General features: G+C 40.3%; 1 protein-coding gene across 1 annotated transcript in view; it reads left to right on the top strand.

The window, feature by feature from the left end:
• The first annotated feature begins 231 nt into the window (after nt 1-231).
• Nucleotides 232-14,941, top strand: part of LOC137595745 (A-type voltage-gated potassium channel KCND3-like) — a 67,562-nt gene continuing 52,852 nt past the window's right edge. The window contains exon 1 of the mRNA XM_068316007.1: nt 232-1,334. Coding sequence (XP_068172108.1) covers nt 232-1,334 — 1,103 coding nt within the window. The remainder of the gene's footprint in view (nt 1,335-14,941) is intronic.

Here is a 14,941-nt window from a genome sequence, read left to right as displayed (position 1 = left end):
GTTTGAGTTGGAATTAAATCAGAGAAAACTGACTCAAAATTGAATTGAAAAAAAAAAAAAAAAACCTCAAACAAACTTTAAAGGACACAACCTTCCTATTTGGTAAAAAGTGATATTTTGGTGATGGTCTGGTGTTCTTTGTTTCTTTTATTTTGTAATCTCAGATGCCATTTGGTTTTGTGGAACCTGAGCTGTGAGGACGAGGAGGACCAGTTTGAAGACCGCTTCGCCATGGCGACGGGAGTGGCGGCATGGCTCCCTTTTGCGAGGGCGGCAGCCATCGGCTGGATGCCCGTTGCCAACTGCCCCATGCCCATCGCGCCGAGAGACGAGAGGAAGAAACAGGACGAGCTGATCGTCCTGAACGTCAGCGGCCGTCGTTTCCAGACGTGGAGGACCACGCTGGACCGCTACCCCGACACCCTGCTGGGCAGCTCCGAGAAAGACTTCTTCTACAACGAGGAGACCAAGGAGTACTTCTTTGACCGCGACCCCGACGCCTTCAGGAGCATCCTCAACTTCTATCGGACGGGCAAGCTCCATTACCCCCGCCACGAGTGCATCTCCGCTTACGACGAGGAGTTGACCTTCTTCGGAATCATCCCTGAGATCATCGGGGACTGCTGCTACGAGGAGTACAAGGACAGGAAGAGGGAGAACCTAGAGCGGATGCAGGACGACCAGGAGGAGAACAAGGACCAGAAGCTGCCCAACATGAGTTTCAGGCAGACCATGTGGCGGGCCTTTGAGAACCCCCACACCTCCACCATGGCCCTGGTCTTCTACTACGTCACCGGGTTCTTCATCGCCATTTCAGTCATCACTAACGTGGTGGAGACGGTTCCCTGTGGTTTCACCCCCAGCCAGAAGGACATGCCATGTGGCGAGCGCTACACGGTGGCGTTCTTCTGCATGGACACGGCCTGCGTGATGATCTTCACCGTGGAGTACCTGCTGCGTTTGTTCGCCGCGCCCAGTCGCTACCTTTTCATGCGCTCGGTGATGAGCATCATCGACGTGGTGGCCATCTTGCCGTACTACATCGGCCTGGTGATGACCAACAACGAGGACGTGAGCGGGGCATTCGTGACCCTGCGTGTCTTTCGAGTGTTCCGCATCTTCAAGTTCTCCCGACACTCGCAGGGCCTCCGGATCCTGGGCTACACGCTGAAGAGCTGCGCTTCGGAGCTGGGCTTCCTCCTCTTCTCGCTCACCATGGCCATCATCATCTTCGCCACCGTCATGTTCTACGCGGAGAAGGGCTCCAGCTCCACCAAGTTCACCAGCATCCCAGCTTCCTTCTGGTACACTATTGTCACCATGACGACGTTGGGGTGAGTAACAGACGTGAACACGGCCATGAAGACTGTGAGGTATAAACAGTATTTTCCGCACTATAAGGCGCACCTATAGCCTTTAATTTTCTCAAAAACCGACAGTGCGCCTTATAATCCAGTGTGCTTTATAACCCGGTGTGCCTTACATATGAAAGAATAGTTTTAGAATAGGCCGTTCAATAGAAGGCGCGCCTGATAATCCAGTGCGCTTTATAACCAGTGCGCTTTATAATCCATTTCGCCTTACGTATGTAAAAAAGTTTTGGAATAGGACATTCAATCGAGTGTGCGCTTTATAATCCAGTGCATCTTGTAATCCAGTGTGCCTTATAGATGAAAATAGTTTTGGAATAGGCCGTTCATTGAAGGTGCGCCTTATAATCCAGTGCTCCTTATATATGAAGAACCATCTTAGAATAGGACATTCAATCGAGTGTGCACCTTATAATCCAGTGCATCTTGTAATCCACATGGACTTTATGATCCAGTGCACCTTATATATGAAAATAGTTTTGTTTCATTCATTGAAGGTGCGCTTTATAATCCAGTGCACTTTATAATCCAGTGCGTTTTATATATGAAAAACAGTTTTAGAATGGGATATTCGATTGAAGGTGTGCCTTATAATCCAGTGCCCCATATAATCCAGTGTGCCTTACATATGAAAAACAAGTTTTGGAATAGGACATTCAATCGAGTGTGCGCCTTATAATCCAGTGCATCTTGTAATCCAGTGTGCCTTATAGATGAAAATAGTTTTGGAATAGGTCGTTCATTGAAGGTGCGCCTTATAATCCAGTGCTCCTTATATATGAAGAACCATCTTAGAATAGGGCATTCAATTGGAGCTGCGCCTTATAATCAGATGCGCCTTATGGTCCAGTGCGCCTTGTATATGAACGAGTTTTGGGATGGGTCACTCATTGAAGGTACCCCTTATGATACAGAAAATACTGTCCATAGACATGCTCACACTGCAAGCATTGTTTGATTAATTTCTGCTATAGTGTATTTGTGTTTGTCACACACACATCAAGCGATAGATTCAGATAATAGAAGCACAAAATGTTTTTGGTGGATTAGTCTAATTAGTGGAATAATTTGTATTAACCCCTTTGAATATTCTTGAGCTGCCTGCCCACATGTTCCACCGTGTTACAGAATGCTGCAGCTCGTCTGAGCTGCCAGTGTGAGTGGAGGTGGGCGCGGTAGCATTTATGTACTGTGGGATTCTGCTTGACTCACTCACCAAATAATGAGGCAGTGTTTGAACAAATACATCTGAGCTCTTGAGAAAATATGCATGTGAGACACTGACTCATTCGTGCACGATTGATCTTGAGCTACGTTTTAGTGTTTTTGTTCTTAAAATAATCTTTTTTTTTCCACTTCGGATTTTGTCTTTGGAGAATACAAAGCTCGACATGACTGTGACGTGTAAAAAAGGTCTGAACCGCTGTGATTGAAATGCCACTTCTGGCAGAAACAGTTCAAATTAATTGGCCAATTTGTAACAGTCCTGATAGAAATCTTTACAATTTGTCCCCCTTTGCAACCTTGTGGTATTTAGACACACACAACAATTTTATCATCAACACTTTCAGTCTGGGTTTTTTTTACGTGAGCTTCTACACGTCTTTTGTCCTAATTGATGCCCCACCAGCAGCACTTTATTTATGGCTCCGGCATTCAGTCCTAAAATTACTTTGAGGAATTCATTTAACTGCATTATAAAGTCAGATCTCTGCAGCGCCTCAGGGAAGTCTCCATTGAGAGATCCGCTGTCACCTTTATTGTGATTCCACTACAGGCTCTTAATCTTTCACAAGTGCTTACTGAGATTTAGTGGCATGAATGACAGGGTGAACTTGAAAGTGTTCCAAAAAGTTTGGCTGAGTGAAGAACTCTATTATGAAGGTAAAGTGGGAGAATATTTATGAGTTCCTTTAAAAAACTTTTTCTTTTCCTCACTCTCTTGGGAGATAATGCTGTATATGAAAATGCAAAACATGTCATTCAGGGAAAGAAAATGGCAGAAGGTATGTCAGTTTTGTGGTTGCGATATTTCAAGTGGTCAGGTAGGATTATATTAAAGGAGTAGAGTTTGTCTGAAAACCCACATGCTCATTTTATATTAAAGGGCAGGTCAAGATGGGAGGATTTTGATGTGTCAAGTCAAATCCACAGTTTTCTTCTTTTATTTGGAAAATAAAATCTTAAGATCAGATAAGCTAATATGAGGCTTCTGCAATGTGTCGCTGCAGAAAGTTACAGCACAAAGCTTTAATGAATGGATATTTGTATTATTAGATTTTGGAAATAGAATTCATTATTGATATACAGTACGTTATAATAGATGTTGTTACTTTTATGCCATGTGATTGAACTTTGAAAAATAACGTCCGTTACTCGTTTTATCACAAGTTGTCATCACCACCACTGCAAAGAGGAGGAACTACTGCTGAAAGCAGTAACTCCATGTTCATATGCTAGTTTAAAGTTGGAATCCTTGTATTTTCATGATATTCCTAATTATTTTATGTACTTCCAAAATATATGATGAAGTGTTTTGGCCTGCTTTGAGCTCCAACATTCCCACAGCAGTCCTGAGTTGAAGAGATCTTCTCTGAAATGACTATCTAGGTGTCACGTTTCCCCTCATTTGAGACTTAACAACAGCGTTGATGTGGACCGTTTTCCTCCTTCATCAAATTTAGTAGTAGTTTTCCTTCTAAGGAGTTGTATATGTGGCTGCTATAGTTTCAGAATTGTAAACATCTATTGTTGTTAATTCTCAGGTTATAATGGATAAATTAACTTTGAACATTCTTTACTGAAAAACATGCCTGACCTTACCGATACGACAATATCTGTGTGTATGTTTAAATGCATCATAAGCATTAGAACAGTACCTTTGTGCTGCACATGAAAGGTACCAAAGAGTCAAGGTGACAATACGATGCAAATAGTGACCCCTGAGCATTGAGCCTGAGGCCATAATGGAGCCATTACCTCCTACACAACAGGAAGCAGCTCCGAGAGTCATGTTCAGCTCTTCACCAACCGAGAATTGACATTTGCAATTACAAACCTATCATTTGATGCATTTTCCTTTTGTTACAATTATGTGAGCCTTCTAGGCCACGTTTTTTGTTTACAGGCACGGAATTATACATATTTAGATACATTTCTGTGCCATATTAAATCTGAATTCAAATGCAATACAATACTGCAGATTTTTCTCGGCACTTCAATAGCAAAAAGAGCTTCCTTTCCCATTGAAAACGTGTTTTTTGCCTCAGAGCAGCGATGTAGATGAATAAAAAGAAAAGCTTGTTTTATGTCTGTATGAATTCAGTTCGGGACTTTGTGCAACAGAAACAAAAAAACCCGAGATATTTATAAAATGAGGCCGTAAAATAAGAAGACATATTTTTTTATGAAACAGTTCAAGGCTTTGGTTTCTGAACAGGCTTACACAAATCTAAATATGATTTGCACAGTATCCAGCCACTCAAAAAACCATGCACTACAACCTAATCTAGTCTTCCCATCCAATGCATAGCTTACCCCGTCCACATACCTATGGGAAAAAAATAGTTTAGTCTCTGCACACTAAACATTTGCATGTAATTGGGTTCAGTAAAACACGTTGAAATGGGACTGGGAGTACAGTGTGTTCCCCACAACCTCCTCCAGGTTCACTTTCAGCTGGAAGCCAATAACTGAAATCTTTCACAGCGTTCTGTCCTGGTTGTTCACTTCACCTGCTAAACAATCAGAAATGGCCTTTCAATGCACTTGACAAGTGGTGTGAAAATCTCAAAACTATATAGAGTGCAGGAAAAACACAACTTGTTCTCATTCTGTGTTCCTGAGTTATATTGAAAAACGAAATGATCATAGGAGGAAAAAACAAAAAAACACGTTATTTCAAATGCACCAATTTTTGTTGGACATTATAGGTCTAACAAGTGCTTTGGGTTATTGCACACATACACATATATACTGTATATATATATGTATGTATGTATTTTCGTATGTCCATATTCTTTTCAGAATGTTTGTTCACACTTCTGTTAAAGTATGATGTATGATCAGATGTATGATCATAATTTTGCAGGAATCCTCTCCTTGTCACATTGAATTCCATCGTTTCCATTTCTTTTCCTTCTCCCATCATCCCTCCATCGTGTTTCTGTATCATTAGGGTTAAAGATGCCAGTGACAAAATATAACACGACCTCTAAATGGTCCGTACAACACGATAAGATCCACCCTCTGGTTCTCCTGATGTTGAACTATCTGGCTGATATTGAGTGTATTTATTGTGCTGCTGTTTTGGAAATAAGCCAAAGTTTAGTGCTAAACTAAGTGGATAAAAATGCCTCTTCTCATTCTGTGAGGTGATGATAACATTTTCTTCTTTGGCTCGACAACAACCAGACACACACTCTCTCACCCGAGGCCCATCCACCACCAGACAGTGCTGGAATTTGTTTCTGGCTGATAGTCAGCTTTTTATATTTAAAAACCATATTGAAGGAAATCTCACAGACTACATTGTCTGTAGACTGAGGCACACTTTGGTGAGTGTAAATGTAATGCTGGTGATGTGAGACACATTTATTCAGAACAGTTAGGGTTCATGGTCGACCTGTGATGCTGTTGCTCCTTCATTCAGTTTGTAAGATAATTTGAAGTGTTTTCACTTGATTTTTCCTTTTCCTGTTCATTTTACAATATAAATTTCACAAGGCAAAAGATATTTATTTATTTCATAGCCGATTGTGATCTATTGCTTTTTCAAAAATTATTCAATTTTTGTACAGACATGTTTGAAATGTTCCTAATATTTGATTATGGCAGAAATTGAAATAGTTACCAGTTGTCAAAATTATACCTCAATCAAACTGTCTCTATTATTTCCATTTCCTCACACTCTAATTGATATTGGTACAATTCATATCTGGAATCTATTTTTCAGTCCATGTGGGTCTTCATGCCGGATCCAAAGGGGTTCACGGGAAAAAATTACGATGAGGTTCATGGCTGGTGAGGCACTGACTTCATCATAATCACATTTACGAACACATGAACCTACAGTCTAGCTGATTCACCATTTAATTAGCAGCAGTGAGTGGGCTATTTTTAAATTCTCAGAGCAGAATAATTAACCAATACAAATTGTAACACAAATTAACACATTTGATTAAAAAAATTGTTACCTACATTTTTGTTTCTATGTTTACTTATAAAATGAAGTCCATAAGCAGCTCCTCCTGAACAAAAGCATCGATAACTTGTTTGTAGCTTACTGTCACTTATTCTGCAGCAGAATAGTCCTAAGAAAAATCTCTGGGATCATCAGCGCCCCCTATCATGAGGCAGGAGAAATGCGTGCCTCACTTAGTGCCTTTTCCCAGTTGTTTCAGGACCACTGAACTCCAGAAAGACGTTACACACATGCAGTTGTTGACAAAAAACACTACATTATATACTGTACATCAGCTAAACTATGGAAATTTAGTTCATAGAGCAAACGTGTTTGAACATTTTAATAGCGACATTTAAAGAGATAGCATTACGGTCTCACTGTTTAGCTCGACAGCTAGTCCAGTCATTGATCAACCCATGGTGATCAATGATTCACCGCAAGTCTCTAATCAGTATTTCAGATGTAAATGTGAAAATTCAGCAATTTTCGGTAAAAATAAGCTAAAATTAGTGACGTTAAATTTATAATACTCATCACTGGAAAAAAATAACTATTTCTTACATTTTCCACTTTTTTCTTTCCTGACTGCACGTCACTGTTGCACAATATACTAAAATATTTTTTTCAACTTCCACTAATGAAGTCAAAATTTGAACCGTGACCATTGGTTGGTTGGTTGGTTGGTTGGTTGGCAGGTTGGCTGGTTTATTTGTTGATGGATGAATATTACTGTAGCTGGGCCAGGCAAGGAGCCGTTACAATCTGGAGTAGATTCAAATAAAGGGCCTCGTCAATTCTTTGTAATTATTCAAGAAACAACTGCACCGATTTCCATTGTCCACGTGGAGTCTGGGTCAGACGAGTCATCCAGATGTGTGAAGAACTGCTTGGGCCTTGGCTGCACATGTGTTCTACGTACAAGTTGAATACTTTATTGATAAAATATGAACTTTTTTAAATTTGCAATTTGGAGGGGAAATATCTCCCCCTTGAAGGTGATTGGTAGAATGAAATGTACGTTTTCTTTTCTTTGCTTCAGCACCAACCACAGACGTCAGGAGGCCTTAACTAACGGTGACAACCGTTAGTTAAATTTTCATTTGCAAACCTGTAATTTAATTACTTTCAAACACATTTTCACGTCGTCCCTGGTGCTTTGACCAACCCCTGAAGTACACTATGGTGATTTTTTGCAGGGTGTAGTGAAATAACTTGTATATTTATCAACTCAGTTCATCTATTAGCCTTCATAGGGACCATCAAAGAAAACATTTAGAAGAAATACTGGAAAAAAGTGATGCGGTTTCAAAATAGCAGGTAGTAATGGAACTAGCAGCAGCCACACTGAGTTGTCGAGGCTGCAGCTCTTCTATTGGGGTTGGAGGTCCATAAATGACGTCCAAATGTCAAATATATTTGGAAAACCAAATAGCACGCAGACGCATTAATTTGATAAAGAACTTTGGCATAAAAAAAATAGAAGAAATAAAACATTTCGCAGTGATGTTACGTCGATGACAGCGTGCTTTTTCAAAGCTGTGGAAGAGTAGACAGTGTCTTCTCCAAGAGAATATACTGTAGGTACATTCATATGCTGATTCATCAGCCACTTTCTGTGTCCAGGACTGGGAGGGGTAAATCAGCCACAGGTGGCTGGTTAAAGACTTGAACTGAGTCTGAGCTGGGACTTGTGTTTCTGTTGGAGTCAGACGGAGACACCATTGGTACCATCGTTGGCTTCAGTGGGACGGACTGCTGCTGCAGGAGAAAACCTTCTCTCTTTATTTCTCTCCATCCCCCCATCATCTTCCCAGGGGAATGGCTATTTTGAGAACAAGGCTCTGCGTGTGAAAAGGACTTATCTTCTTGAGCTATAATCTGATACACGATACGGGACAAACGGATGATAGCAACAATTTTTCTTTACCTGCCCGACAGACGTGGTCGTTGCCGTGCCACAGGCTCTGCCAACTCTCTCTCGTCCTTCTAAATCCATTATTAACCTCAATAATAAAGAAATATTAATGAGATGTGTATTGAAATGTGACTCTGGGGTTATAATTAGAGTCTTTCTCCCAGTTGTGGAGTCCTGGTCCTGGACAGAGGCTCGTTCTTTAGTGGAAAGTGAGAGAAAATATTGTTATGCATGTAGGTCATGTTCTCATCTCTGCCTTAATCAGCAGCTATATATAATCTGCTTCTTTCTTCAGAGAGACTTTTAGCTCGCTTCCTACTGTGTTCACCCTTCAACGTCTCTAGTAGATATTGTAGACGGGGCCTACAGGCCAAACAGCAGGAAGAGGGAGGTCAAGCAATCCGTGCTTCGGTTTCTAAAGTAACCAATGATGGGGGGCTGGTCAGCATGGGAAGGAAGTGACCTGGACTCACTGAACATTAGCTCAGATTTGCTCCGTGTTGCACAAAATTCAAAGAATTATTGTTTTCACCATTGATCAACATGAATTTATTTATTTATTTATTTGTTTATGTATATATGTATGTATGTATTTATTTATTTATCTATTTATGTATGTATTTATTTATCTATTTATTTATTTATTTATTTATTTATTTATTTATATATATATATATTTTTATTAATTAATTACTTAATTTATTTATCTATTTCCACATGAATTATTTGGTGCATTTCCTCTTCTTGTATTTACTTGCTTTTTTTGTTCTGTCCCTCTCCGTCTTGCTCTATTCCCTGTGTGCTGTATTGATCCCCTGATTAAACTTATTGATGATGACGGTTGTCTCATCAAGGAAAAAACATGGATGGATGGATGAACAATATTTCTATCTGAATTAGTTTTACTTATTCATATGTCGTCAGTATTTTGTCATTAAATCCCTGAGCTGCACTTCTGCGACTCACATCCTGCATAACGTCCTTCATCCTGTCATCAGTCCATGTCCACTTGGGTCATCTACACTGTGTTGACGAGTGTTTGTAATTACTGCCAGCAAGCTATCCTATTAATCTGGTTGTCTGTTTGTTTGTTGGATCACACGGGGGGGGGTCAGCATGAGGCACAAAAGACATCATCAAATTAACTTCTGTGCATGAACTGCCAAACAGACGCATCCAAATAAATCAATGGATTTTTTTCTCACCTCACTTCACTCTTCACTCAGATGAACACCAGGTCACATCGACACGGCCTTATTAGACGTTCCCTAAAACTAAGAAAAATCCCAAAGCTTGTGTCCCTTTGATTTTGTTGGTTTAGAGCTGAGGTAACGTCACGTTTTTGCTGGTCTGACATTGGAGCAGATCAGTTACAACATTTCCTTTCATCTGGATGTGAGGCTGTAATTCTACTTTAGGTGTTAAGTTTGAATGAAAAATAAAAAGAACATTTTATAGTCTAACAAGATTGAAGCTGACAATATTGGCAATATCTAAAATTTAATTTGACAAACTGATTATTAGAATGAACTGATTATTAGAATTAAGTGGTTCATGCGTTCCAGGAACCACACGCGATTAACAAATTCCGCAATAGAGCGACAAACTATTTATCATATTATTTATGGTAATTAAAACATTTATGAACCCTCCCCATACTGATATTAAACCACCTTTTTTTTTTAACCTTTATTTAACCAGGCAAGCAATTAAGAACAGGTTCTTATTTACAAATTCAGCCTGAACAAAGAGCAGAGGCCCTTAGAGGTGTGGGGGTGGGGAGGAAGGCTGAAATAAACACAAAGTTATACATTATACAGAAAATATAAAGAAAAATAAATACAATACAAAAGAGAATGAGAGAGAGAGAGAGAGAGAGAGAGAGAGAGAGAGAGAGAGAGAGAGAGAGAGAGAGAGAGAGAGAGAGGGAGAGGGAGAGGGAGAGAGAGAGAGAGAGAGAGAGAGAGAGAGAGAGGGAGAGGGAGAGAGAGAGAGAGAGAGAGAGAGACTCAACAAGTGCAGCTGTCAGCTACAATTTCATGCAGGTTTTGTTTAAAAGCAGTGAGTGATATGGGGACAGTGAGTTTGAGGGTGTTTTGAAAAGTGTTCCAATCATTAGCTGCAGCGAATCGAAAAGCACTGCGACCAAAGACAGTAGGGGCTTTAGGGATGGAGAGTTTGATGAGCTTCCTGGACCTAAGATTGAGGGCAGGATGGGAAAAGTGTAGAAGGGAGGAGAGGTAGGGAGGTGTTTTTCCTAGTATGGATTTGTAAATGAGGTGAAGCCGGTGGTGGAGCCGTCTGGTGTGGAGGGATGTCCAGTCTACCAGGTTGTACAGGTCACAGTGGTGAGTTCTGAATGGAGCGCCTGTAGCAAAACGGATGGCAGAGTGGTGGAGAGTGTCCAGTTTACTAAGGGTAGAAAGGGAAGCCATCCTATAGATGGTGTCACCATAATAAAATATGGGCAGGATGGTCATTTTCACAAGCGTGCGTTTGGCTGAACGGGTCAGGGAGGCCTTATTCCTGTAGAGGAAGCTCAGGTGAGCTTTGACTTTTGATTGCAGGTGCTTGATGTGGATGGTGAAGGAGAGGGATGAGTCCAACCAGAGACAGAGGTGTTTATAGCTGGTCACAAACTCCAGTTCAGAGCCATCAGCACAGAGGATTTTAGGGGCAGTGGTGGAATCATGTGTCCGGTCAAAAATAATGCATTTGGTTTTCTTGGTGTTGAGTGAAAGATGAAGGCCATGAAAGAGACTAAGTTGTAGTATGGATGCTGCAGAGTGGAGAGAAGGGCCTACTGAGTATAAGATGGTATCATCAGCATATAGGTGAAACTTGGAATTGCCGGCATCCTTGGCTACATCGTTGCTGTAGATGGAGAACAGCGTTGGTCCCAGGATGGAACCTTGAGGCACCCCTTTCACGATGGGAAGAGGGTCAGACAGGACATTTACAGACTTTACTTGCTGAACTCTGTTGTTTAGGTAGCTAGCGAACCAGTTGCAGGAGTGTGATGACAGACCGATGCTAGTGAGCCTCTGCAGGAGGATGGAGTGGATGACAGAGTCGAAGGCTTTGGATAAGTCAATAAAGGCAGCAATGCAGATCTGTTTGGAGTTCAAGGAGGTAACAACATCATCCAGAACCTTCAAAGTGGCTGTAGTGCACCCGTGGCCAGGCCGGAACCCAGACTGTAGGTTGGACAGAATATCGTTAGAAGCAATGAAGTGGCCGAGCTGTCTATGAACCAATTTTTCTAGGATCTTGGCCAAGCACGGTAGGATGGATATAGGTCTGTAGCAGTTGGGATCAGAGCTAGAGCCACCTTTAAAGAGTGGAAAGACCAAAGCGGATTACCAGTCTGAAGGAAAAACAAACAGCTCCAGAGACATGTTGAATAGATACGAGATGGGGGTGGCAATGACAGGAGCAGCAACTTTTAAAAATAAGGGTTCGAGCCCATCAGAGCCAGCTGACTTGTTAGGGTCCAGTTTGATGAGTTCCTCTAAAACCTCCGAGGTCAGGATGGGACTAAAGGAGAAGGTGCCTGAGCAGGAAGGTATTGGTAAAAAATGATTGGGCAGCAATGGGGGACTTGGCAGAAGAGACATGGACTGAGTTGACAAAGTGTTGATTGAGAAGTGAAGCCATATGAGACTTATCAGTGACAATATATATATATATATATATATATATATATATATATATATATATATATATATATATATATATATATAAATTGTTTGACAGATTGATTTTTAACACCAGCAGTTCGAGAAACTTGGGAACAGACTTTGACAATAAAATAGAGCATTGCAGATGGTCCTTCACAAAGAGAGCCACGCCCCCACCCTTGATAGCTCTGTCCCGGTGAAAGACATTATAACCTGGAATTAAAGTGTCAACATCCGCAATGCTCCTTCTTAGCCATGTTTCACTAAAGCATCAGGATTTTCAGTGTGTATCCAGGATTTTAGCAAATCAAGTTTAGGTAAAAGACTACGGATATTGATGTGTAAAAAGCCCAGGGATTACCGTTTACAAAAATCATCAAACAACAGAGTAGGAGCAGTAGGACTAACATTAACTCTAGCAGGCCCTGAAATGGCCAACATGAGAATGATTAACACACGACAAAAAGCAGTGCTAAAACATTGAGAGATTTCATCTTTCATTGGGGGCTTGGTTGAGATGAAAGAATCGGAACTACGTAGCTGTTGCAATAGCAGGTTAGAATACAGCGGAACAAGAGCTGTTACACACCGAGTAGGAAGACCAACAGACATTGTAGTCCAAAGGGATGAGCCCAATGCGGATGATGAAGGCCCAGGTTGGAGCTAGCCAATAGCCAGGAGAGGTTGGAGAAGGTCTTTTCTATCTGTATTACCTTTAAAACACTCTGATAGACACGGAACATAGCGCACTTCCTGATGCTGTCAGCCAATAGAATGCACATACAGTGTCACATGACTACCTACTAGGGGCGGCAGTGGCTCAGCGGTAGAGCAGATGTCTTGAAGACAGATCGCCCAGCCATCGGTGGATCAATTCCCGCTCCCGCCAGAACATCTCCAGAGTGTGAGCTGTGTATTATCATTGTAATACGTGATTGGTGTGCAAAATTGATCTCTTTTGATTTGTTTTTTCATAATAAATTCAAAGTTTATAGGCTAAATATAAAATGTCATATGTTGTTTTGTTAATAATTTAGGATTTTCTTCCACAAAGAACTGCTATGGACAGCTGTGGAGTTTGTAGGGGGAGCAGTCTTTCGCATTATTGATATGGTGCTTTTGTATGACTGCTTTTTTTATGGCTGCTTTCAGCAGGTTGTGTATTTTTCTGCTCAGCTGAACCTCTGAGGTCAAAACGAGTGGAGCTTAGACAAAATAAGAATAAATATTACTGACCTTTTCCAGCCAAGATGCTCTCTGAGTCAGTTTCCCAACATAAGGTGTTTTGATAGAAACCTTTCCAACTTAATTTAGCTCCAACATAAATTCAATTGACACCTAAACTCATTTGAAAAATAATTCAACTTGGATGGTGGCGTATGAGAATATAAGCTGTCTCTTTTCTTATTTCATGGTTGTTATTCACTGTGCAGTAACTGCATGAGTGATGCCATGATTAGCCTCTTTTGTAGCAGCACAAAGTGGACCAATCAAATCATCACATTCACATCACATGCAAACCCAGTCAGTTTGGATATGGTGTGTCCTGCTAACTGTTGCTATCTCACACACAAATGCCTCATCAATGACATCGTTTAACGATAACGTTTCTTTTTTACTTTCTTGTTTCCTCATTTCCTTTTATTTTGCTTTCAAAAATGTGAAAATAAAAAAAGAACCTGAGACCAGAAAATAAGAACATTACAACAGTAAGATAATAAAGATAAGGAAATGAGGACGTTAATAAAGGAAATGAGTAAAGGAGGAAAGATGAAAGAAATACTGCTGGGAAAAATAAATAAATAAATAAATAAATAATATATATATATATATATATATATATATATATATATATATATATATATATATATATATATATATATATATATATTAGTTTGATTTTTATCATGTTTAATACATTTTGAAACTGGAAAAAGAATTACTCAACAGCAATGGAACAATGACAACATGAAATTTACATGTTTTGTCCACCATCTGCAGGAACACTTCAACTGTAAACCCAGCAGCCATGACACCTCAGTGAGTGAGTCAGAATAATGAACATTACTTTAATAGTATTGGTGATTAAGCTGAAAGGTAAAAAGGAAAAGAGTTCAAGTAGATGTAGAAGCGTGCAGGAAAAGAAAAAGCACCATGGTTGGATGGAAGCCATGTGACACTATTAAGTCCAGTTTCCAGTGTACCATCTTAAGATGTTTGTATCAGGCCACAAAGAGGAACCGTGAATGACACGGCGTGCTATGTGCTCCGAACAAGACGGGTATTTTTAGACGCTCGGCCCTTATCTCGTTTCACAGCCGGCTCAGAGAAAAGGTAAAGAAAAAGTTCTTCTAACCTGGTGCTGAACCGACGGGCTGAGAGGAAGGACTCCGACGAGGAAACCGTGGAGACGCCTTCACTGCAAGATAGTTGTTAGGTTGATCGATGGATTGATGGCCAGCAAAAATGAAATAAAGTGCAATTAACATGGTTTTGATCATGTTTTGATTGTGCTGTTTTGTTTGAGTAAATATAAAGCTATGAAATGAAATGCACAGTAAGTAAATGTAGATTTAAATGTAGTCTCAAAAGCAGCCCTACAACGCTATATGTTGCCTTCCTTTCACACTACGCTTAATTTCATTTTTATATACAGCCAAGGATATATGTGAAAAAATATTAGGTTTTTCCTTTTTTTTGTTTGTTGGAAAAATGTTTGAGAATAATTGTGATTGGACACTCAAAGCCAATCAACCTTAGATATGGTATACATTGACGGATTTACATGCAA

Source organism: Antennarius striatus, chromosome 5 (genome assembly GCF_040054535.1).
Source record: "Antennarius striatus isolate MH-2024 chromosome 5, ASM4005453v1, whole genome shotgun sequence".
NCBI classification, from domain to species: Eukaryota; Metazoa; Chordata; class Actinopteri; order Lophiiformes; family Antennariidae; genus Antennarius; species Antennarius striatus.
The sequence above is the reverse complement of the archived record's forward strand: the minus strand, read 5'-3'. Positions and strand labels throughout refer to the sequence as shown.